Raw genomic sequence first — 27,172 nt, 5'->3', positions numbered from 1 at the left:
GCGAACCTCCTGGATTATGAAGACCTAAAGAGGGCCATCATCCAGCGGGTCGGCCGGACCCCCGAGCAGCATCGACAGCGGTTCCGCTCGCTGGCGTGGGGTGAGGCCGGTCGGCCCTTCGCGATGGCCCAACAGCTCCGGGACGAGTGCCGCAAATGGCTATTGGCCGGTGGAAGCGACGTGGACCACATCGTCGATCTGGTGGTACTGGAGCAGTTCATCGCTCGGCTCCCCAGGAAGACCGCCGAGTGGGTCCAGTGCCACCGGCCCACGTCGCTGACGACGGCCATCAACCTGGCGGAGGACCATCTGGTGGCGTGCCCGGGGGTCGGCGAGCCCCTACTAACTTCTCCCTCTCTCTCTCCCCCCTCTGTCTCTCCTTCTCGCCCTGTCCCTCTCCCTAGGTCCCGCCCTCCAGGGCCCCCTCGTATTCCCCCCAGAGGACGGGGTGGAATGGGCCCAGGGCAATACGGGAGTTCGAGGGCCCCGCCCAGGGGGGCGGGGCTGCTGGGGTCGGGCGGGGATAACGGTTCCGGTTCCACCCCCCCTCCGCGCTCATTTTCCAATCCACTCCCCGCCGCAGGGGCGGCGGGCAGGCCTGGGCTGGCCTGCTGGCGGTGCGGCGACCCGGACCATTTTGTGGACCGATGTCCGATGATGGACATCGGGACAATGATCCGGGTCCCGGACTTCCAGCGGACCACCCCTGATCAAGCAGGAGAGTACCAAATTCCTGTGAGTATCAAGGGGGGTACATATCAGGCCTTGGTGGATTCCGGCTGTAACCAAACCTCGATCCATCAAAGCCTGATGCAACCGGGGGCATTGGATACAAGCCGCATGGTTAAGGTGCGGTGTGTGCACGGGGATGTGGTGGAATATCCGGTTGTCCCAGTCACGATACAGTTTAGGGGAGAAAAGCATAGTGTTGAGGTGGCGGTTAGTCCCCACCTCCGGCATCCGCTAATTCTGGGGACAAATTGGCCCGCCTTTCCGGCATTATTGGGGTCGTTATGCGCGGATGCCGCTTGGGAGAACAAGGCTAGGAACGGGGCGGTGCGAGTGCAGGTTGGCGAGACTGATGCGGGGCCCTCGGGAACCGCTTCAGAGGAAGCGAGCGGGGTCGAGAGACTGATTCTCTCGGACCGCGATGACTTCCCTCTGGAGCAGTCCCAAGATGAGACTCTAAAACATGCTTTCCAACAGGTCCGCACTATCGACGGTCAGTCCCTCCAACCCGCCTTGCCCGTCACGTATCCTTATTTTGCCATAATTAAGGATAGGTTGTACCGAGTGACCCAAGACGCTCAAACAAAAGTGGATACAACCCAGTTGTTAGTACCGAAGAGCCGCCGGGAAATGCTTTTCCAGGCGGCTCACTCTAACCCGATGGCGGGCCACCTGGGACAGGCGGCCACACTGAATCGTTTAATGACCCGATTTTTTTGGCCAGGCATTCATGACAATGTGCGCAGGTGGTGCGCGTCTTGTCCGGAATGTCAGTTGGTAAACCCACTGGCCGCTCCAAAAGCACCATTGTGCCCCCTACCATTAATGCAGGTCCCCTTCGAAAGAATTGCGATGGACCTCATCGGGCCATTAGAGCGATCCGCACGCGGACATCGTTTTGCGCTAGTTATCGTGGACTACGCAACACGATATCCAGAAGCAGTGGCTCTCCGCAACATCTCTGCGAAGAGTGTTGCGGACGCACTGTTTCGGTTAATCTCCCGAGTGGGGATTCCGAAGGAAATCCTCACTGATCAAGGCACGGCGTTTATGTCACGCACGTTAAGCGAATTGTACGGATTATTGGGCATTAAATCCATTCGAACAAGCGTCTATCACCCACAAACAGACGGCTTGGTCGAACGATTTAATCGCACTCTTAAATCCATGATCCGTAAATTCGTACAGGAAGACGCCAAAAATTGGGATCGGTGGTTAGAACCCCTCTTATTCGCTGTGCGAGAGGTCCCGCAAGCCTCCACGGGGTTTTCCCCCTTCGAGCTTCTCTACGGACGACAGCCCCGGGGGGTGCTGGATGTCCTACGAGAAACTTGGGAGGAGGGACCTTCGTTGGCCAAGAACGAAATTCAATATGTGCTGGACTTGCGAACAAAACTCCACACCTTGGGGCGGCTATCTAGGGAGAATTTGTTGCAAGCCCAGGACCGCCAAAGCCGGTCGTATAACAGGGGTACGAGACTACGCAAATTCACACCGGGAGAGAAAGTGCTCGTATTACTCCCTACATCGAGCTCTAAATTAATGTCGAAGTGGCAGGGGCCGTTTGAGGTCGCACGACAGGTTGGAGACCTCGATTATGAAGTGATACGCTCCGATAGGAACGGGGCACGTCAAATATACCACCTCAATCTCCTTAAGAAATGGAATGAGGTGGAATCAGTGTTGTTGGCGACGGTGATCGGGGGAGAGGATGATCTCGGGCCAGAGGCGAGCATCAAAGCACAATCGGTCGCACTGGCCCCTGGGGGAGATCACCTCTCGCCGTCCCAACTCACTGATCTCTCAAAGCTACAGGCGGAGTTCGCCGACGTGTTTTCGCCCCTACCGGGACGTACCAACTTAATTCAGCACCATATCGAGACCGAGCCGGGCGTGGTAGTTCGCAGCCGGCCGTATCGCTTACCTGAACACAAGAAAAAGGTAGTTCAGGAAGAATTAGGGGCAATGCTCGATATGGGAGTAATAGAGGAGTCCAACAGTGACTGGGCGAGCCCGATCGTTTTAGTCCCTAAGACCGACGGCTCGGTCAGGTTCTGTGTGGACTACCGCAAGGTGAACGCAGTGTCGAAATTCGACGCGTATCCAATGCCGCGGGTTGACGAGTTGCTTGATCGGCTAGGCACGGCTCGATTTTATTCGACATTGGACTTAACGAAGGGCTATTGGCAGATCCCCTTGTCTCCATTGTCCAAAGAAAAGACAGCTTTCACCTCGCCGTTTGGATTGCACCAATTCGTCACGCTTCCCTTCGGTTTGTTCGGGGCACCCGCTACCTTTCAGCGCCTCATGGACCGGATTTTACGGCCCCATGCCGCATATGCTGCTGCCTACCTGGACGATATCGTGATTTACAGTCACGATTGGCAGCGGCATATGCAGCATGTCAGGGCGGTCCTGAGGTCGCTGAGGGGAGCGGGGCTCACGGCCAATCCGAAGAAGTGTGCAATTGGGCGGGTGGAGGTAAGGTATCTGGGCTTCCACTTGGGTCATGGGCAGGTGCGTCCCCAAATTGATAAGACCGCCGCAATTGCAACCTGTCCGAGACCCAAGACCAAAAAGGAGGTAAGGCAGTTCTTGGGGCTGGCGGGATATTATAGACGGTTTATACCAAATTATTCGGACCTCACCAGCCCTCTGACTGACCTTACTAAAAAGGGGCTACCAGATACGGTCCAATGGACGGAGCCGTGCCAGCAGGCCTTCACCCGAGTTAAGGCTGCTCTATGTGGCGGGCCGCTTTTACACTCCCCTGACTTTTCTCTCCCTTTTCTGTTGCAGACTGACGCGTCGGACAGGGGGCTGGGCGCAGTCCTGGCCCAGGAGGTGGAGGGGGGAGAGCGGCCGGTGCTGTACATTAGCCGTAAGCTCTCGAAGAGAGAGGCTAAGTACAGCACCATCGAAAAGGAGTGCCTTGCCATCAGGTGGGCCGTTCTCACCCTCCGCTACTACCTTCTGGGGCGGGAGTTCACCCTCTGTTCGGACCACGCTCCTCTCCAATGGCTCCACCGCATGAAGGATACCAACGCGCGGATCACCCGTTGGTATCTAGCTCTTCAGCCTTTTAAGTTCCAGGTGGTCCACAGGCCGGGTGCTCAGATGGCTGTGGCCGATTTCCTCTCCAGAAATGGGGGGGGGGGGGGCTGCAGGCTGGACGGCTCCCCGGCCTGAGTCGGGCGGTGGGGGTATGTGGCAAGGGGGGCGTGGTTCAGCGAGGTCTGCAGCGGGAGAGAGAGCCGCGGGACAAGCGGTAAGTGAGTGGATTGGAAGCAGATTAATAACACCTGTCTCTTGTTCTAGTAATGAGCGCGGAGAGGGAATAAAACCTCGGTGGAACCGGAGATCAGGGAGAGAGAGAGAGATCGGACGGTTGATACGAGCGCACAGAGACTGAGTTACCGGAAGCCGGAAGTGCCGACCCGGAAGTAATCGAGCGTCTATGAGAATCCACACCGCAGTGTGTGTTGTGAAGTTTATTACAAGTTTTGAGTTATAAATAAAGAAAGTATCAACCGTCCAGCCGACCCCCGTGTCCTCTTCCTTCCTTCCATTATCGAACATACTACAATGATGATGGTGATGATGATGATGATGATGATGATGATGATGATGATGGTGATGATGGTGATGATGGTGATGATGATGGTGATGATGGTGATGATGATGGTGATGGTGATGATGGTGATGATGATGGTGATGATGATGATGATGATGGTGATGATGATGGTGATGATGGTGATGATGATGGTGATGATGGTGATGATGGTGATGATGATGGTGATGGTGATGATGATGATGATGATGATGATGATGATGATGGTGATGATGGTGATGATGATGATGATGATGGTGATGATGGTGATGATGATGATGATGATGATGATGATGATGATGGTGATGGTGATGATGATGATGGTGATGATGGTGATGATGATGATGATGATGATGATGATGATGGTGATGATGATGATGGTGGTGATGATGATGATGGTGATGATGATAATGTTGATGTTGATGGTGATGGTGATGATGATGATGATGGTGATGATGATGATGATGGTGATGATGATGATGATGATGATGATGATGGTGATGATGCTGTTGATGATGATGATGATGATGGTGATGATGATGATGATGATGGTGATGATGATGTTGTTGATGATGATGGTGATGATAATGATGATGATGATGGTGCAGATGTTGTTGATGATGATGGTGATGATGATGATGATGATGGTGATGAAGATGATGGTGATGTTGATGATGATGATGATGATGGTGATGATGATGATGATGATGATGATGATGATGATGATGATGATGGTGATGTTGATGATGATGATGATGATGATGATGATGATGGTGATGATGATGGTGATGAAGATGATGGTGATGTTGATGATGATGATGATGATGATGATGATGATGATGGTGATGATGATGATGGTGATGAAGATGATGGTGTTGATGATGATGGTGGTGATGATGATGATGATGATGATGATGATGATGATGGTGATGATGGTGAGGATGATGATGATGATGATGATGATGATGATGATGATGATGATGTTTTGTTGTCAGACCTGCAGGTGGAGACTCCTCAGAGTGTAAAGTTGGGAGAGTCAGTCACTCTGACATGTAAAAGCAGCTGCTCTCTGACTGAACACACACCATTCATCTGGTACAGAGACACACACACATTGACTAAAGGAATTGTGAAAGTGAATCAGCTTCAGCTGTGGTCAGTCAGACGTTCTGATGCAGGAAACTATCGATGTGCTGTAAGAGGAAATGAACATCTGATCTCTCCTGCTGTTTATCTCAAAGTAGGATGTGAGTACAAACTGATTCATTAATATTAGAGAAATATTTCACACACTTGGATTGTCATAAATTAATTTAGGTGAATATGTAACGGTACACAGCTCTTTGCTGTGTGTTGAAAATGGAACAGAAGAAAGAGAAAGACTTCTGTGTCTGTTGCTGAAAGCCTCTTTAATTATTTTCCTCATGTCTGTGTTTCAGCTGTTGATGGTCTGCTGGATCGGGGAGTGAATTACAGCCCTTCATATGTTTGTGCATTAAAGGGATCATCAGTGACGATATCCTGCACTGTAACAGATCCTCAGAGTTATCAGCTCATTAAAGCTTTCTGGACCAAACCTGTTGGAGAATCACCTGATCTGTGTTCAGATCCAGAGAAGAGAGGAAGAGTTCAGTGTTCGAGTGAAGATGGAAACACTCACAGTCTCACTTTGACGGCTGTAACAGAAGCTGATAAACACGTCTACTACTGCAGAGTTACAGATCATCAGAAGAAGAACATCTGGACAGTGGTTCCTGGAGCTTGGCTTGATGTCACAGGTAAAACTAGTCAACTCTGGCTTTTTGCATTCATTATATTGGGCAGTGCATAAATTAAAATAAAGTTTAGTGTTTTAATATTTTTATTATTTTAGTATTCCCTTTTGAAAAAGAAGTATACTTCAAGTTAATTTAATGAAATAAGATGTAAGTGCTTTCTGGGTAACCGGTGTCATTTCAAATCACCAAAACAAACACGCCCCTACCCCCAAAAGGTTCTCGGCCCTATTTTGTTAGCTCCGCCCCACACATACGTAACCCAGGCAACGACTGGCAGAATCTGTGTTACTAATCAAGGTGGACTGTTCAATGAAAAAGTGAATATCTATCACAAAAACACAAACCGTTCTCATGAACAACTCGATAGAACACAAGCCGACAGTCCAACTAACAACATATTACAATTATGACTGGATAAGGGTTATATAGATCATGAAAAGAGGAAACATATATTTGGAATATACTATCTTACTTGTCGGACACATTGTGTGAGCTGATGCTTGAAGCACACAGTGAGGAGATTTAGACACTGTGGAAATGAACGGGTCTTTATCATCGCTGAAGTGAGACACAATATGATCGAAAATGAACAAACAAGTGAACATGAGACACGAGCATAGTCAAGCCAAAGCAGCAGATGATGATGATGATGATGATGATGGTGTTGATGATGATGATGATGATGGTGATGATGATGATGGTGATGATGATGTTGATGATGATGATGATGATGATGATGATGATGATGATGGTGATGATGATGATGATGATGATGATGATGATGATGATGATGATGTTGATGGTGATGATGATGATGGTGATGATGATGATGGTGATGATGATGATGATGATGATGATGATGATGATGGTGATGATGTTGATGGTGATGATGATGGTGATGATGATGGTGATGATGATGGTGGTGATGGTGATGGTGATGGTGATGGTGGTGATGGTGATGGTGATGTTGATGTTGATGTTGATGTTGATGTTGATGATGATGATGGTGATGATGATGATGTTGATGATGATGATGATGATGATGATGATGGTGGTGATGATGATGTTGATGATGATGATGATGATGTTGATGATGGTGATGATGATGATGGTGATGGTGATGATGATGATGATGGTGATGATGATGATGGTGATGATGATGATGATGATGATGATGATGGTGATGATGATGATGATGATGATGATGATGATTTTGGTGATGATGATGATGATGATGATGATGATGATGATGATGATGATGGTGATGATGATGATGATGGTGATGATGATGATGATGATGGTGATGATGATGGTGATAATGATGATGATGATGATGATGGTGATGATGTTGATGATGATGATGATGATGATGATGATGGTGATGATGATGATGATGATGATGATGATGATGGTGGTGGTGATGATGATGATGGTGGTGATGATGATGATGATGATGATGATGATGATGATGATGATGATGATGATGGTGATGATGATGATGATGATGATGATGATGGTGGTGGTGATGGTGGTGGTGATGATGATGATGGTGATGATGATGATGATGATGATGATGATGATGGTGATGATGATGTTGTTTTGTTGTCAGACCTGCAGGTGGAGACTCCTCAGAGTGTAAAGGTGGGAGAGTCAGTCACTCTGACCTGTAAAAGCAGCTACTCTCTGCCTGAACACACACCATTCATCTGGTACAGAGACACACACACATTAACTGATCAGACAGCGAATCAGCTTCAGCTTCAGTCAGTCAGACGTTCTGATGAAGGAAACTATCGATGTGCTGTAAGAGGAAATGAACATCTGATCTCTCCTGCTGTTCATCTTAAAGTAGGATGTGAGTACAAACTGATTCATTAATATTTCACAGATTATTCAGAATTTAGCTCAGGTTTAAATCCAGGCCCAATCATACAGACTGCATGACATTTTAGTTCATTAGATATGATTTATTCTTATTAATAATATCCAGAATTAATGTAAAGCATGAATCTGTGTTTAGTGATCCTTTCTATAAATCTTATTCTTGGATTGATAAATCTGCAAGTGATATTTTTGCTGAGATCGCCACTTTACATATAAATGTACGTTACGATTAAAAAATGTGCCTTTTTACCTCCATGTTCAGAGATGAGTAGCCCATCTGTTGTGTTGACGTGATAAAATGAGACGACGCGCAGCAAAGATGCAGAGGAAAAAAACTCGCCTTTGAGTCTGAGCGCCAAAATACGAACAGAGACAGCGAGGATCAGCTGTCTGTTTCAGAAAATATCAGACTTTATCAAAGACCTCAGGGGGGAGAGAGAGAGAGAGAGAGAGAGAGAGAGAGAGAGAGAGAGAGAGAGAGAGAGAGAGAGAGAGAGAGAGAGAGAGAGAGAGAGAGAGAGAGAGAGAGAGAGAGAGAGAGAGAGAGAGAGAGAGAGAGAGAGAGAAATTTAGAATTTAACAAAACTTTAATTACAAATAACTCCTAATCACAATACACTCCTACAACACAGTACATAAAAAATTAAAATAAACAAATAATACATTTCTCACAAAATATTTGAAAACATCAATTCATTCTCAATCACAGAGCACAGAGCCTCATTACAACACCAAATACATTCAAATGTGACAAAATCATCAACAGACTTACAGGACAGAAAATCAACCCTAACCCTTTGTATTCACCAAGTTAGAAAACAATGCTACCAAATTTTGATTTACATTTTGTTCTATTTTCTTTTTTTCTACTTGCATAAATTGCCAGTATTGCTTGGCTTAGAACAAAATTCAGAAGTTGACAAACACATCTTTTTTTCTTCACATATTTGTACCCCAAAATAAACATCTCCAGAGAAAAAGTCTCATTACAACTCCTAAAAACACTGCTTAAAACTAAAAATAAAGACTGTAATCTACTACAATTCTTAAAGCATGAAATACAGTTTCTCTATTAGAACAAAAAGGGCATGTAGAGAGAACATCAGGGTTTAAAACGGAAACAAAAGCATAAACTGTGACCGCACCACGGAGAATTCTCCATTGCAAATCACCGCTTCTCTTGGTCAACGGGGGTTTATACAAAGATCTCCACTCAGGTTTTGTGTCTTGATCCAGTTTTTAAAAAAACACACCAGGGAGAATCAACTTTTCCATTTCACATCTTTTCGTTAAAAACCAAATCACATGACCTGTACAAGGATTTACCAACAGTCGACCACTTTCAATGAAAGGGGAGGTAATCCCTTCAACATTTATAGACAAAAACAAACAAGGAAAAGAGCACAGGAGCCTACACGATACTCTGTTAACAAGTCCATTTCAGTTGTTTTAAGGGCAGCTTTCCATTTCATGAGCAGCTGGGTAACCAGACAAATAGACCTGATTCCCAAGTGTTGAGCTAATACTGCTCCATTCCTGAAATCCGGCCCTACAATATTTAGTAGGTGATTCAGAGTGATGACAGGGAAGACGCCACCAAATTATTAATAATTAAAATGCGTCCTCTGTATGACAATTTTGGAGTCAAATACTTCCATTTGTCCAGGCGTCCTTTGACTCAATTAAACCTTCCCAATGTTTATGTACTATTGTGTCATTACCTAAATAAACACCCAAATATTTAAAACCTTCATTTCCCCAATGTAAACCAGCAGGAAGTTTTGGTTTTCCACTTTTACAACTTCCTATAAGTAAAACTTCGCTTTTACTCCAATTAATATTAGCAGAAGATAGAGCTTTAAATTTGACAAGCAATTCAGATAAAGCATTGACATCACTTTGCTTACTAATCAGAACTACGATGTCATCAGCGTATGCTGATAATAAAATGCTACCATTACAATTTGGCAAAGATATGCCATGAAGCTTAATTCTTACTTGCTGTAATAAAGGCTCTGGCCAACGAATAGAGCATACCTGAAAGCGAACAGTCCTGCCTAATACCTCTACAAGCCCCAAAAGTAGCACATAACCCATCGTTGACCTTGAGAATACTCTGAACGTTAGAGAACTTTCTCCTGATCTATAAAACTTTGACAAAAAACAAAAGCCCCCAAATCTCTACATAAATACACATACTCAACATGGTCAAAAGCTTTCTCTTGATCCAATGATATTAAACCACAATCCAAATTTAACACCTTAGAGACATCAAGAAGATCTCGAATCAATGAAACATTATCAAAGATTGACCTGCCGGGGACACAGTATGTTTGGTCAGGATGTATGACCTGGTCCATAACTTCTGCCAATCGGTTAGCTCAAACTTTAGAGAGCAGTTTGTAGTCACTGCACAGCAAGGAGACTGGCCGCCAACACGATGTCCGTCAGATCACCCTTCTTGGGTAGGAGAGTCAAGACTGCTCTGTGGCAACTCAACGGCAGTAGCCCTCCAGCTAAACTGTCATTCAGTACCTCTAGCAAGTCTTCTCCAATCTCTGACCAAAATGACTTATAAAAGTCTACTGGCAGACTGTAATTCCCTGGTGCTTTTCCCAGCTTGTTACGTGAAGATGTAAACGGGATGATGACGCAACATTTATGTAAGATGTGACTGTGGAGGTGTAGACAGGAAAAACAACCACAAACAAAACGTAGTGAAGCTTATGTCACAGGCCGGAGCGGACCGCCACCTAGCGCGAGTCCCGCTCCTCCCCTAGTTTCCACCCCGAGGAGGTCCCAGAAACACCCCAATGACCAGACAGATGAGGACGGTTAAGTTAAAACCAATATTTATTAACTTAAAAGATATTTATGAAGAGGGGGAGGGAGGGATACTAAAAAGGGGAATACCAGTCCTCCAGGACTGGGGCCTTGGTTTCTTTTTTGTCGCTCCTGATTTTCGACAGATCTTCCCAGCTCTCTCTCGTCGTCGCTCACGCCTAGGTTTGCAGGTGACTAGATAGGCGGTACACTGGGTTCTTGGCTTTGGGCATACAGGTGAGTATACAGGCGGTACACTGGGCTCTTAGCTTTGGGCATACAGGTGAGTATACAGGCGGTACACTGGGCTCTTAGCTTTGGGCGTACAGGTGAGTATACAGGACCATACACTAGGCTCTTAGCTTTGGACGTGCAGGTGAGTATACAGGACAGTACACTGGGCTCTTAGCTTGAGACGTACAGGTGAGTATACAGGACCGTACACTGGGCTCTTAGCTTTGGACGTGCAGGTGAGTATACAGGACAGTACACTGGGCTCTTAGCTTTGGGCATACAGGTGAGTATACAGGCGGTACACTTGGGTAGATACAACTCACAGCTCCGTAGTCAGACAGATGTCGGCTTTAGTGCTTCCTCTGATGCAGGGCTTTCTCTTCGACCTAAGGAGGGATCGCTGACAACGTTTGCACAGCACAACACTATAATTCTTCAGGTGGACACACATCAAAAGAAAGACTCACCCACTGTACTCCACACACACTCACAGTGAATTAGGGTCAGGATCACCACGTTGGGCCGGGAAATAAGTCCTGGATAGTAGAAAGGGTCAGTGCAGAGGATGACCATATGAAAACGTCAAGACCACGATCTTTCAGCACGCTCCTTCCTCTTTTCAATACGTTCCCAATGACTTCTTAATGTAAACAATCTCTTCAAGGCAGTAACAATACATCAACACAGTTGTTTCAACAACGAATGCTTCAAACACTTAGCTCATGTTTTCTTCAGCCCAGTACTTTGTTCTTACTTCGCCCAGTCTGTATCATCCGCCTCAAGACGTCCCTCTGATTCACCGATCGCTCCGTCTCACCCACCGCGATCGCCCAAATCAACTTCACTCACCCTGCAGCGTTGGCCCGAATCAACTTCACCCCCCCGCCCCCGTTTGCCGGGATCAACTCCACCCTTTGCCGGGATCAACTCTCCCCCTCCTGTTCTCCCAGTACCTTCTTTATATGCCTCCTTTGCTCTAATTTGCCCAACCATCGATCGCCACGTCCATGCACACACCTGCTCCCAATAACACGCTCTTTTAGTTGCCCGGAGTTACCGGAACTGATCGTGTGTTCCATGTGCAATGGTCCGGGCGGACAATTTCCGCCATTTCAAGTTCCGCCCTTTTAAGTTCTGCCATTTTAAGTCACTCCGTGACATCCTCCCCCGCCAAACCGTTCTAGTCCCTAGAACGGGAATCACCTGCCTAGTCACCGTATCGTACAGGGGGGCCGCCCATGAACACGGGCATGACTCGGAGTGGGGCTTCAGGTACCTCGTCGTCGGCCATTGGGGAATTTCGGTCGTTCAACTCGAGGTGAAATCCTGCCGACTACGCCAAAATCTGTCACAGGCCGGAGCGGACCGCCACATTAGCGCGAGTCCCGCTCCTCCCTTAGTTTCCACCCCGAGGAGGTCCCAGAAACACCCCAATGACCAGACGGACGAGGACTGGTAAGTTAAAACCAATATTTATTAATTTAAAAGAGATTTATGAAGAGGGGGAGGGAGGGATACTAAAAAGGGGAATACCAGTCCTCCAGGACTGGGGCCTTGGTTTCTTTTTTGTCGCTCCTGATTTTCGACAGATCTTCCCAGCTCTCTCTTGTCGTCGTTCACGCCTAGGTTTGCAGGTGACTAGATAGGCGGTACACTGGGTTCTTGGCTTTGGGCATACAGGTGACTATACAGGCGCTACACTGGGCTCTTAGCTTTGGGCATACAGGTGAGTATACAGGCGGTACACTGGGCTCTTAGCTTTGGGCATACAGGTGAGTATACAGGCGGTACACTGGGCTCTTAGCTTTGGGCGTACAGGTGAGTATACAGGACCATACACTGGGCTCTTAGCTTTGGACGTGCAGGTGGGTATACAGGACAGTACACTGGGCTCTTAGCTTGAGACGTACAGATGAGTATACAGGACAGTACACTGGGCTCTTAGCTTTGGACGTGCAGGTGGGTATACAGGACAGTACACTGGGCTCTTAGCTTTGGACGTACAGGTGAGTATACGGGCGGTACACTGGGCTCTTAGCTTTGGGCATACAGGTGAGTATACAGGCGGTACACTGGGCTCTTAGCTTTGGGCGTACAGGTGAGTATACAGGACCATACACTGGGCTCTTAGCTTTGGACGTGCAGGTGAGTATACAGGACAGTACACTGGGCTCTTAGCTTTGGGCATACAGGTGAGTATACAGGCGGTACACTGGGCTCTTAGCTTTGGGCGTACAGGTGAGTATACAGGACCATACACTGGGCTCTTAGCTTTGGACGTGCAGGTGGGTATACAGGACAGTACACTGGGCTCTTAGCTTGAGACGTACAGATGAGTATACAGGACCGTACACTGGGCTCTTAGCTTTGGACGTGCAGGTGGGTATACAGGACAGTACACTGGGCTCTTAGCTTTGGACGTACAGGTGAGTATACGGGCGGTACACTGGGCTCTTAGCTTTGGGCGTACAGGTGAGTATACGGGCGGTACACTGGGCTCTTAGCTTTGGGCGTACAGGTGAGTATACAGGCGGTACACTGGGCTCTTAGCTTTGGGCGTACAGGTGAGTATACAGGACCATACACTGGGCTCTTAGCTTTGGACGTGCAGGTGAGTATACAGGACAGTACACTGGGCTCTTAGCTTTGGACGTACAGGTGAGTATACGGGCGGTACACTGGGCTCTTAGCTTTGGGCATACAGGTGAGTATACAGGCGGTACACTGGGCTCTTAGCTTTGGGCGTACAGGTGAGTATACAGGACCATACACTGGGCTCTTAGCTTTGGACGTGCAGGTGAGTATACAGGATAGTACACTGGGCTCTTAGCTTTGGACGTACAGGTGAGTATACGGGCGGTACACTGGGCTCTTAGCTTTGGGCATACAGGTGAGTATACAGGCGGTACACTGGGCTCTTAGCTTTGGGCGTACAGGTGAGTATACAGGACCATACACTAGGCTCTTAGCTTTGGACGTGCAGGTGAGTATACAGGACAGTACACTGGGCTCTTAGCTTGAGACGTACAGGTGAGTATACAGGACCGTACACTGGGCTCTTAGCTTTGGACGTGCAGGTGAGTATACAGGACAGTACACTGGGCTCTTAGCTTTGGGCATACAGGTGAGTATACAGGCGGTACACTTGGGTAGATACAACTCACAGCTCCGTAGTCAGACAGATGTCGGCTTTAGTGCTTCCTCTGATGCAGGGCTTTCTCTTCGACCTAAGGAGGGATCGCTGACAACGTTTGCACAGCACAACACTATAATTCTTCAGGTGGACACACATCAAAAGAAAGACTCACCCACTGTACTCCACACACACTCACAGTGAATTAGGGTCAGGATCACCACATTGGGCCGGGAAATAAGTCCTGGATAGTAGAAAGGGTCAGTGCAGAGGATGACCATATGAAAACGTCAAGACCACGATCTTTCAGCACGCTCCTTCCTCTTTTCAATACGTTCCCAATGACTTCTTAATGTAAACAATCTCTTCAAGGCAGTAACAATACATCAACACAGTTGTTTCAACAACGAATGCTTCAAACACTTAGCTCATGTTTTCTTCAGCCCAGTACTTTGTTCTTACTTCGCCCAGTCTGTATCATCCGCCTCAAGACGTCCCTCTGATTCACCGATCGCTCCGTCTCACCCACCGCGATCGCCCAAATCAACTTCACTCACCCTGCAGCGTTGGCCCGAATCAACTTCACCCCCCCGCCCCCGTTTGCCGGGATCAACTACACCCTTTGCCGGGATCAACTCTCCCCCTCCTGTTCTCCCAGTACCTTCTTTATATGCCTCCTTTGCTCTAATTTGCCCAACCATCGATCGCCACGTCCATGCACACACCTGCTCCCAATAACACGCTCTTTTAGTTGCCCGGAGTTACCGGAACTGATCGTGTGTTCCATGTGCAATGGTCCGGGCGGACAATTTCCGCCATTTCAAGTTCCGCCCTTTTAAGTTCCGCCATTTTAAGTCACTCCGTGACATCTACATAGTTTATTAAATCAAATGTAATATGTTCAAAAGAACCAGTAAACGTGAAACACAAATAATAAACAAGAGAATCGCCCAAATCAATGAAATAATCAAAACAAAACCCCCACTACTACTAACCCAAACCTCTAAACTACCTAACAAAGAAAAATTTAGAAAAAAAACAGAGATCTTCAGCGTATACGACGCTTTAAATAAACTACGCTGAATATCAAAACCAAAATACAATTGAGGGCGAATTCTCCCTTTAACTAACTAACACAACACAAAAACTACCTATCTAAATAAGACAACACAAACTCAAATCAATAACTAAAGACAATCAAAGACTTAATACCTGGCCGAGTAAAACACAGCGTTTGTCTCTCAACATCAGCGAGTAACACGTTGATCTCAGAACACCTGTGCGCAATCAACTCTAGCGTATGTACATATTCTCTCAGACAGGACTAGTATAAGAATTATTCCAGAAAAAAGATGTTAACTCAGAACCAAGTAGTCAAGTGTCTAACAAATAATCAGTTAAAATCACAACCCAAATCTAAATACTCATCAACAGCAATGTTTTGTAACACAGAACACAAAGTATTTAAAAGTAAAATCCTTTCCACAACTGAAGTTGGTATGTACAAAGAAATTTAAACAAAAACACATTTTGAAAAGAGGCTCTTACTTTCAAAAGTCTACCTTTGATAACCTCTTCAACCTGATAAGAGTGTGGACTAAAACCCTTAGAAAAAAGAATAGCATCTCCGGCACTAATTGAAGTTTTATGAATTAAAACAGCAGTCCCATTCCATTCTACTGCCCAATCCGCAGCATTATTCAGATCAGTATGCGTCTCTTGTAACAGAGTGACATCAATTCTTTTCTGATGAATCACTTCAAATAATTCAGCTCTTTTGTGCATATCTCTAGCACCATTCAGATTTAGAGTAGCAGCATTAACATGACACATACTTAAGGAAAATAAATTAAAATTAACAAATCAAAAACTCTGCCCACATTCTGTTACAATAAGTAGAATGATATTTTCTCACTGTCATCCTTACTAAGCTCAGAGTTGAGTTTCCTCACAATTTTTTTCAGCCGATAGACCTCTTTATTCATAAAGGAGCCCTCCATCATGAAGCACCTAGTTTTCTCAACAAACTGCTTCACGTCAGGAAAGTATTCATTGACGCACACTCCTCTCTTATTTTTGTAGCTCTTAGGAACAGTTTAATATCATCAACCTCATAATGACTCATTATGTCTGTGAAACTCACTCTGAGAAAGACTAACACTTGAATCAGACGATTCACTGTCACTTTCCATTTCATCCTGATCACTTAACTCATTTTTATCTACTTTCTTTGCATATCTAGCAATTAGATCCATAATTCTTCCTCTTTAACGGGACTTTGAAATGGGTATGCCGTTTCCATTCGAGTGTCATCACATATGTTTCTCACAGTAGCTTGCAGGTCATTATTGAAATCATCATTGAGATGCCCATCCGTCTGCCTCCACCTGAACATTAGACTCCTCTACATCAGAAACTGTACTTTCACACGCTAATTCTTTAGCATCCGTCACTGTGATCACAGTAAAACATCATCACTTTTGTTCTTCACTGCTCATAGCCCTGAAACACCCGGAGCTTCGTCTGCCGGCCCTGCACCATCGGATTCAGCGCTGATTACCACATCGCTTCTGACAGCGACGCCCGCACCAGCTGACTCGTTGTTTGAATTTTTTGCGGGACACGCACGGATTAAATGACCAGACTGGCCACAGTTAAAACATTTCATTTTGTCAGTCGTTACATAAATAATGTAATCATAATCATCAGCCCGAAAATGCAGAGACACATCTACATCATCCTTGTCATTCATAATCATGTAAACGAAACAACATGTTTTAGTAAATGCGATTCACTGCGGAAAGGGATCTTTTTAATGGGCGAGACCAGTTTACCATAACGAGACAAAGCTTTAGCTAATATCTCATTACTTAAGAAAGGTGGTACATTGGATAATGTGACTTTCTTTGAAGGTGTAGAAAGTGGTTAGCCTGACAAGCCAGACCCACATCAAGATGTTTGGTCTGGAAACTCCCCATTGACAGCTCAATCCGAGGGGCGGATAAACGGTTGTCTTTCAAACTCCCTCTGCACGCGATAGGATAGCGGTACACCAACCAGAGCAACTAAGATGAAACAGAGCTCGCTGACAGATCAAACATTCGCCGTATCTGGTCGGCTAAACTCCGAACACATCTTCCCTTTTTAAGAATGACTTCAGTGCCATTCTTTGTTCTTTTCTCAGAGAAAAGCTTAACTCCAAGTCTTCCAGATTCGCGGTCAAAAATGATTCGAAAGACCGTCGTTCGCCAGTTTCTGTGTTAACTAGAAGCACGCAAACGCAACTCGGCCGTCGTCATTATGGCCCCGCCCACTGACTCTATACACGATGTGATTGGCCCGGCAAAAGTTAGGCGAATACAGCTCAGAAGGGTATTGAGAGTTGCTAGACGACACTTGCAGCAGATTAAATTTGCTGCCGCTAGGGTGCGTCTAGATTTCTAGGCTAGAAAGTGGTAACACAGGGGTTAATAAATCATCAACAACTATCCCCGTTTCAACTAGTTTATTGGCCTTTTCAACAGTGTTCAGAAAAACAACAGTAGTGTTATTCATTCTGGACGCAGACAAAATACTATCATGCCCAACTACATCACTCACTGCCAGGCAACACTTCTCTGCACTAATCGCGGACGCCACTTTCACTCCATGACGCCGGGTCAGTGAACTCAATGCGAGTGCGGGGCCATCATGCTCCCGATAAAACAGGTAGCAAGCGGCCCAAAACAACTATAACGTAAAAAAACAAACAAAAACAACTAACATAGAAAAGCCAGAAAACAGAGGGGGAAAAAAAGAGTCACTCACAGAATCCACTCGCACCACTGAGTCCACACTCTCCCCCCAACAACAATAACATTGGAAGTGAGAGAGAGAGAGAGAGAGAGAGAGAGAGAGAGAGAGCGAGAGAGAGAGAGAGAGAGAGAGAGAGAGAGAGAGAGAGAGAGAGAGAGAGAGAGAGAGAGAGAGAGACGACAGACGCGTCAATGAATGAACATCCAGGCAATGTAAAAGTACAGAAAGGAAAGCACCACACTGTAAAAAAAAAAAAAAAAAAAAAAAAAAAAAATTACAAAAGGGTAAACTGTGTGGCAGCACACTAAATCTGTGAAGATCTCATCAGAGGATTAAACAACTCCACAAACAGCATTACCAGCTTCACACATTACTAACCAGACTGACTTTATTTGACGTCTACAGAAGCTCTTACTGAGAATTAACGAGGTTTATGAGGTTTTATGGGGTTTAGAGACTTAAAAACACTTTTATTTTAAAAACAATTATAAACAAACATATTCATTTACCACAATATGATGATAAAAAGTCATCAATTACAAAAAATAAATAACAAATAAATTAAAACAATTCGGCCCCACTTTATATTTGGTGGCCTTAAAGGACAACTCCGCTGAATTTTATCTTGATCGTTATATCTTTGTGAGTACAATCTATAGAAAAAAAAATGAACCGGATTGGTGCTTGCAACACGGAGCTATTAGAGTTAATGCCCAGAGCACCCCCTCAGCTAAAACGGCAGCTTTGGGGGCATGCTCATAACGGGTGTCTTTGTGCCTCTTAACCGACACAAAATGCAATTAAAATGTCTGTTCAACATGATCAGGTCCCTCACATGACAACGAGATGCGTTTAGCCACTTAGCCATTGTTTAAGTTCACCTGTTTTAGCTGGCTAGCTGTGTCTCGCGCTGGATTCCCGTGGGGACTCAGCGGTAGCCGGAAAAGGGCAAAGTCGAGAAGAGTGTCGTGTGTATGAAGAGGTTTTGCTTATCGGCTTGTCGGTTCTCAGTATTGAACGTTTCAGAGAGAAACTGTTTTCGATTCTGTCCTGCTGATCCGAGGGCCGCTGCTCGTTCAGTTACGTTCAGTTATATTGCATAATTCAGTTATATTGCATGCTCAGTATCAGCTGCCTGTGAGTTCATCAGATCTCTCAGCATAACATGACTCAGTTCAGTGAACGGTTGGAGTTACAACATATAATTCAAGACATTAGTTTATTTATATTCGGAGGGACTGTCACTCATGTCAGAAAGTGAGTAACTAAAGTAACGTGTGTGATCAGTGCTGATTTGAGACGCGAACCGTTTAGAACGATTCAGTCCGATTTGGTGAACTGGTTCACTAAAAAGAACCGGTTAAAAAGAACCGGTTAAAAAGAAGGGATCGCTGACAACGTTTGCACAGCACAACACTATAATTCTTCAGGTGGACACACATCAAAAGAAAGACTCACCCACTGTACTCCACACACACTCACAGTGAATTAGGGTCAGGATCACCACATTGGGCCGGGAAATAAGTCCTGGATAGTAGAAAGGGTCAGTGCAGAGGATGACCATATGAAAACGTCAAGACCACGATCTTTCAGCACGCTCCTTCCTCTTTTCAATACGTTCCCAATGACTTCTTAATGTAAACAATCTCTTCAAGGCAGTAACAATACATCAACACAGTTGTTTCAACAACGAATGCTTCAAACACTTAGCTCATGTTTTCTTCAGCCCAGTACTTTGTTCTTACTTCGCCCAGTCTGTATCATCCGCCTCAAGACGTCCCTCTGATTCACCGATCGCTCCGTCTCACCCACCGCGATCGCCCAAATCAACTTCACTCACCCTGCAGCGTTGGCCCGAATCAACTTCACCCCCCCGCCCCCGTTTGCCGGGATCAACTACACCCTTTGCCGGGATCAACTCTCCCCCTCCTGTTCTCCCAGTACCTTCTTTATATGCCTCCTTTGCTCTAATTTGCCCAACCATCGATCGCCACGTCCATGCACACACCTGCTCCCAATAACACGCTCTTTTAGTTGCCCGGAGTTACCGGAACTGATCGTGTGTTCCATGTGCAATGGTCCGGGCGGACAATTTCCGCCATTTCAAGTTCCGCCCTTTTAAGTTCCGCCATTTTAAGTCACTCCGTGACATCTACATAGTTTATTAAATCAAATGTAATATGTTCAAAAGAACCAGTAAACGTGAAACACAAATAATAAACAAGAGAATCGCCCAAATCAATGAAATAATCAAAACAAAACCCCCACTACTACTAACCCAAACCTCTAAACTACCTAACAAAGAAAAATTTAGAAAAAAAACAGAGATCTTCAGCGTATACGACGCTTTAAATAAACTACGCTGAATATCAAAACCAAAATACAATTGAGGGCGAATTCTCCCTTTAACTAACTAACACAACACAAAAACTACCTATCTAAATAAGACAACACAAACTCAAATCAATAACTAAAGACAATCAAAGACTTAATACCTGGCCGAGTAAAACACAGCGTTTGTCTCTCAACATCAGCGAGTAACACGTTGATCTCAGAACACCTGTGCGCAATCAACTCTAGCGTATGTACATATTCTCTCAGACAGGACTAGTATAAGAATTATTCCAGAAAAAAGATGTTAACTCAGAACCAAGTAGTCAAGTGTCTAACAAATAATCAGTTAAAATCACAACCCAAATCTAAATACTCATCAACAGCAATGTTTTGTAACACAGAACACAAAGTATTTAAAAGTAAAATCCTTTCCACAACTGAAGTTGGTATGTACAAAGAAATTTAAACAAAAACACATTTTGAAAAGAGGCTCTTACTTTCAAAAGTCTACCTTTGATAACCTCTTCAACCTGATAAGAGTGTGGACTAAAACCCTTAGAAAAAAGAATAGCATCTCCGGCACTAATTGAAGTTTTATGAATTAAAACAGCAGTCCCATTCCATTCTACTGCCCAATCCGCAGCATTATTCAGATCAGTATGCGTCTCTTGTAACAGAGTGACATCAATTCTTTTCTGATGAATCACTTCAAATAATTCAGCTCTTTTGTGCATATCTCTAGCACCATTCAGATTTAGAGTAGCAGCATTAACATGACACATACTTAAGGAAAATAAATTAAAATTAACAAATCAAAAACTCTGCCCACATTCTGTTACAATAAGTAGAATGATATTTTCTCACTGTCATCCTTACTAAGCTCAGAGTTGAGTTTCCTCACAATTTTTTTCAGCCGATAGACCTCTTTATTCATAAAGGAGCCCTCCATCATGAAGCACCTAGTTTTCTCAACAAACTGCTTCACGTCAGGAAAGTATTCATTGACGCACACTCCTCTCTTATTTTTGTAGCTCTTAGGAACAGTTTAATATCATCAACCTCATAATGACGTCCAGAAAACTCGCTCTGAGAAAGACTAACACTTGAATCAGACGATTCACTGTCACTTTCCATTTCATCCTGATCACTTAACTCATTTTTATCTACTTTCTTTGCATATCTAGCAATTAGATCCATAATTCTTCCTCTTTAACGGGACTTTGAAATGGGTATGCCGTTTCCATTCGAGTGTCATCACATATGTTTCTCACAGTAGCTTGCAGGTCATTATTGAAATCATCATTGAGATGCCCATCCGTCTGCCTCCACCTGAACATTAGACTCCTCTACATCAGAAACTGTACTTTCACACGCTAATTCTTTAGCATCCGTCACTGTGATCACAGTAAAACATCATCACTTTTGTTCTTCACTGCTCATAGCCCTGAAACACCCGGAGCTTCGTCTGCCGGCCCTGCACCATCGGATTCAGCGCTGATTACCACATCGCTTCTGACAGCGACGCCCGCACCAGCTGACTCGTTGTTTGAATTTTTTGCGGGACACGCACGGATTAAATGACCAGACTGGCCACAGTTAAAACATTTCATTTTGTCAGTCGTTACATAAATAATGTAATCATAATCATCAGCCCGAAAATGCAGAGACACATCTACATCATCCTTGTCATTCATAATCATGTAAACGAAACAACATGTTTTAGTAAATGCGATTCACTGCGGAAAGGGATCTTTTTAATGGGCGAGACCAGTTTACCATAACGAGACAAAGCTTTAGCTAATATCTCATTACTTAAGAAAGGTGGTACATTGGATAATGTGACTTTCTTTGAAGGTCTAGAAAGTGGTTAGCCTGACAAGCCAGACCCACATCAAGATGTTTGGTCTGGAAACTCACCATTGACAGCTCAATCCGAGGGGCGGATAAACGGTTGTCTTTCAAACTCCCTCTGCACGCGATAGGATAGCGGTACACCAACCAGAGCAACTAAGATGAAACAGAGCTCGCTGACAGATCAAACATTCGCCGTATCTGGTCGGCTAAACTCCGAACACATCTTCCCTTTTTAAGAATGACTTCAGTGCCATTCTTTGTTCTTTTCTCAGAGAAAAGCTTAACTCCAAGTCTTCCAGATTCGCGGTCAAAAATGATTCGAAAGACCGTCGTTCGCCAGTTTCTGTGTTAACTAGAAGCACGCAAACGCAACTCGGCCGTCGTCATTATGGCCCCGCCCACTGACTCTATACACGATGTGATTGGCCCGGCAAAAGTTAGGCGAATACAGCTCAGAAGGGTATTGAGAGTTGCTAGACGACACTTGCAGCAGATTAAATTTGCTGCCGCTAGGGTGCGTCTAGATTTCTAGGCTAGAAAGTGGTAACACAGGGGTTAATAAATCATCAACAACTATCCCCGTTTCAACTAGTTTATTGGCCTTTTCAACAGTGTTCAGAAAAACAACAGTAGTGTTATTCATTCTGGACGCAGACAAAATACTATCATGCCCAACTACATCACTCACTGCCAGGCAACACTTCTCTGCACTAATCGCGGACGCAACTTTCACTCCATGACGCCGGGTCAGTGAACTCAATGCGAGTGCGGGGCCATCATGCTCCCGATAAAACAGGTAGCAAGCGGCCCAAAACAACTATAACGTAAAAAAACAAACAAAAACAACTAACATAGAAAAGCCAGAAAACAGAGGGGGAAAAAAAGATTCACTCACAGAATCCACTCGCACCACTGAGTCCACACTCTCCCCCCAACAACAATAACATTGGAAGTGAGAGAGAGAGAGAGCGAGAGAGAGAGAGAGAGAGCGAGAGAGAGAGAGAGAGAGAGAGCGAGAGAGAGAGAGAGAGAGAGAGAGAGAGAGAGAGAGAGAGAGAGAGAGAGAGAGAGAGAGAGAGAGAGAGAGAGAGAGAGAGAGAGAGAGAGAGAGAGAGAGAGAGAGAGAGAGAGAGAGAGAGAGAGAGAGAGAGAGAGAGAGAGAGAGACGACAGACGCGTCAATGAATGAACATCCAGGCAATGTAAAAGTACAGAAAGGAAAGCACCACACTGTAAAAAAAAAAAAAAAAAAAAAAAAAAAAAAATTACAAAAGGGTAAACTGTGTGGCAGCACACTAAATCTGTGAAGATCTCATCAGAGGATTAAACAACTCCACAAACAGCATTACCAGCTTCACACATTACTAACCAGACTGACCAGACTGACTTTATTTGACGTCTACAGAAGCTCTTACTGAGAATTAACGAGGTTTATGAGGTTTTATGGGGTTTAGAGACTTAAAAACACTTTTATTTTAAAAACAATTATAAACAAACATATTCATTTACCACAATATGATGATAAAAAGTCATCAATTACAAAAAATAAATAACAAATAAATTAAAACAATTTGGCCCCACTTTATATTTGGTGGCCTTAAAGGACAACTCCGCTGAATTTTATCTTGATCGTTATATCTTTGTGAGTACAATCTATAGAAAAAAAAATGAACCGGATTGGTGCTTGCAACACGGAGCTATTAGAGTTAATGCCCAGAGCACCCCCTCAGCTAAAACGACAGCTTTGGGGGCATGCTCATAACGGGTGTCTTTGTGCCTCTTAACAGACACAAAATGCAATTAAAATGTCTGTTCAACATGATCAGGTCCCTCACATGACAACGAGATGCGTTTAGCCACTTAGCCATTGTTTAAGTTCACCTGTTTTAGCTGGCTAGCTGTGTCTCGCGCTGGATTCCCGTGGGGACTCAGCGGTAGCCGGAAAAGGGCAAAGTCGAGAAGAGTGTCGTGTGTATGAAGAGGTATTGCTTATCGGCTTGTCGGTTCTCAGTATTGAACGTTTCAGAGAGAAACTGTTTTCGATTCTGTCCTGCTGATCCGAGGGCCGCTGCTCGTTCAGTTACGTTCAGTTATATTGCATAATTCAGTTATATTGCATGCTCAGTATCAGCTGCCTGTGAGTTCATCAGATCTCTCAGCATAACATGACTCAGTTCAGTGAACGGTTGGAGTTACAACATATAATTCAAGACATTAGTTTATTTATATTCGGAGGGACTGTCACTCATGTCAGAAAGTGAGTAACTAAAGTAACGTGTGTGATCAGTGCTGATTTGAGACGCGAACCGTTTAGAACGATTCAGTCCGATTTGGTGAACTGGTTCACTAAAAAGAACCGGTTAAAAAGAACCGGTTAAAAAGAACGGTTCGTTAGTGAACCGGACATCACTAGAGTGATGATCCGATCGGGCTCACGAGTGAAGAAGAAATTGTTCGCATTTGTGCCTTTCCGAATTGTGAAAATTTGCAGCGAACACTTGACTAACTTACACAGACACAACACAGCCGGGCCGGTTGAAGAAAAATGCCATTCTGTGTTTAAAGACGGGTGCAGCCACTGTGGAGGTAATCTAAACTTTATTTATCCTTCCATTTGGGCACACACGGCTTGAGGAAAGATGTGCAGTAATAAAATAATCATGCTTTACACACACGATACTCCTCCCAACTGGACTGCCTTTTTTCCGGCTACTGCTGAGTTCCCACGGGACTTCAGCACGAGACACAGCTAGCCGCCTAAAACACTGTTTAACGTTAGATGAATTTAAACAATGGCTAAGTGGCTAAACGCATCTCGTTGTCATGTAAGGAACCTTTTCATGTTGAACAGACATTTTAATTGCATTTTGTGTCTTTTAAGAGGCACAAAGACACCCTTTACGTTTGTGCCCCCAAAGCTGCCGTTTTAGCTGAGGGGGTGCTCTGGGCATTAACTCTAATAGCTCCGTGTTGCAAGCACCAATCCGGTTCATTTTTTTTCTATAGACTGTACTCACAAAGATATAACGATCAAGATAAATGTAAAAATTTGCCGGAGTTGTCCTTTAAGTACTGTGCACTTACATCAAAAAATAAGTACTTACTTTGTTCAAATTGTATTGCAAAGCAATTTTGCTGATATTGAGATGGGATACGGGTAGAGTTAGGGACAGGTGTGTTTATTATGGGTACACTGTAAAAAAATTGTGCTGTAAAATAACGCTAATCTACTGGCAGCTGTGGTTGCCAGCAATTAACTGTTAATTTACAGCCCTCTACTGTTTATATACAGCTCTCCTTTTTTATAGTATGTTACTCGAATAATACCATCAAAGGTAACTTTTCATTTGGAAATCTGATTGCTTCAAACAGTTCTCATTTTACAACTAGTATTTATACTGTAAATTTGAGTCCTTTTACACTTAGTGTAGTAGAATGAATGTGAAAGAATGAAGAAACATGACTGTAAAGTTAGAGACAGGTGTGGTGGTGTGGGTCAGTTTAAGGGTAAAGTTAGGGACAGGTGTGGTGGTGTGGGTCAGTTTAAGGGTAAAGTTAGGGACAGGTGTGGTGGTGTGGGTCAGTTTAAGGGTAGAGTTAGGGTCAGGTGTGGTGGTGTGGGTCAGTTTAAGGGTAAAGTTAGGGACAGGTGTGGTGGTGTGGGTCAGTTTAAGGGTAAAGTTAGGGTCAGGTGGGGTGGTGTGGGTCAGTTTAAGGGTAAAGTTAGGGTCAGGTGTGGTGGTGTGGGTCAGTTTAAGGCTAGAGTTAGGGTCAGGTGTGGTGGTGTGGGTCAGTTTAAGGGTAGAGTTAGGGACAGGTGTGGTGGTGTGGGTCAGTTTAAGGGTAAAGTTAGGGTCAGGTGGGGTGGTGTGGGTCAGTTTAAGGGTAAAGTTAGGGTCAGGTGTGGTGGTGTGGGTCAGTTTAAGGGTAAAGTTAGGGTCAGGTGGGGTGGTGTGGGTCAGTTTAAGGGTAAAGTTAGGGACAGGTGTGGTGGTGTGGGTCAGGTTAAGGGTAACGTTAGAGACAGGTGTGGTGGTGTGGGTCAGTTTAAGGGTAGAGTTAGGGACAGGTTTTGTGGTGTGGGTCAGTTTAAGGGTAGAGTTAGAGACAGGTGTGGTGGTGTGGGTCAGTTTAAGGGTAGAGTTAGGGACAGGTGTGGTGGTGTGGGTCAGTTTAAGGGTAAAGTTAGGGTCAGGTGTGGTGGTGTGTGCCAGTTTAACGGTAAAGTTAGGGTCAGGTGTGGTGGTGTGGGTCAGTTAAAGGGTAGAGTTAGGGACAGGTGTGGTGGTGTGGGTCAGTTTAAGGGTAAAGTTAGGGACAGGTGGGGTGGTGTGGGTCAGTTTAAGGGTAAAGTTAGGGTCAGGTGGGGTGGTGTGGGTCAGTTTAAGGGTAAAGTTAGGGACAGGTGTGGTGGTGTGGGTCAGTTTAAGGGTAGAGTTAGGGTCAGGTGTGCTGGTATGGGTCAGTTTAAGGGTAAAGTTAGAGACAGGTGTGGTGGTGTGGGTCAGTTTAAGGGTAGAGTAAGGGACAGGTTTTGTGGTGTGGGTCAGTTTAAGGGTAGCGTTAGAGACAGGTGTGGGTCAGTTTAAGGGTAGAGTTAGGGACAGGTGTGGTGGTGTGGGTCAGTTTAAGGGTAAAGTTAGGGTCAGGTGTGGTGGTGTGTGCCAGTTTAACGGTACAGTTAGGGTCAGGTGTGGTGGTGTGGGTCAGTTTAAGGGTAAAGTTAGGGACAGGTGTGGTGGTGTGGGTCAGTTTAAGGGTAGAGTTAGGGACAGGTGTGGTGGTGTGGGTCAGTTGGAGGGTAGAGTTAGGGACAGGTGTGGTGGTGTGGGTAAGTTTAAGGGTAGAGTTAGGAACAGGTGTGGTGGTGTGGGTCAGTTTAAGGGTATAGTTAGGGACAGGTGTGGTGGTGTGGGTCAGTTTAACGGTAGAGTTAGGGACAGGTGTGGTGGTGTTGGTCAGTTTAAGGGTAGAGTTAGAGACAGGTGTGGTGGTGTGG

The 27,172-nt window shown here is 45.0% G+C and overlaps 1 protein-coding gene across 1 annotated transcript in view; it reads left to right on the top strand.

Annotated features, from left to right (window-relative positions):
* The window catches only part of LOC137073758 (vascular cell adhesion protein 1-like), a 130,448-nt gene that overhangs the window by 31,736 nt on the left and 71,540 nt on the right, over positions 1-27,172 (top strand). Inside the window, exon 8 of the mRNA XM_067442467.1 lies at positions 5,335-5,586. Within this exon, the coding sequence (XP_067298568.1) occupies positions 5,335-5,586 (252 nt within the window). The remainder of the gene's footprint in view (positions 1-5,334; positions 5,587-27,172) is intronic.

Source organism: Pseudorasbora parva, chromosome 4, assembly GCF_024679245.1.
Source record: "Pseudorasbora parva isolate DD20220531a chromosome 4, ASM2467924v1, whole genome shotgun sequence".
NCBI lineage: Eukaryota > Metazoa > Chordata > Actinopteri > Cypriniformes > Gobionidae > Pseudorasbora > Pseudorasbora parva.
Note: the sequence above shows the minus strand (reverse complement) of the source record. Positions and strands in the feature narration are given on the sequence as shown.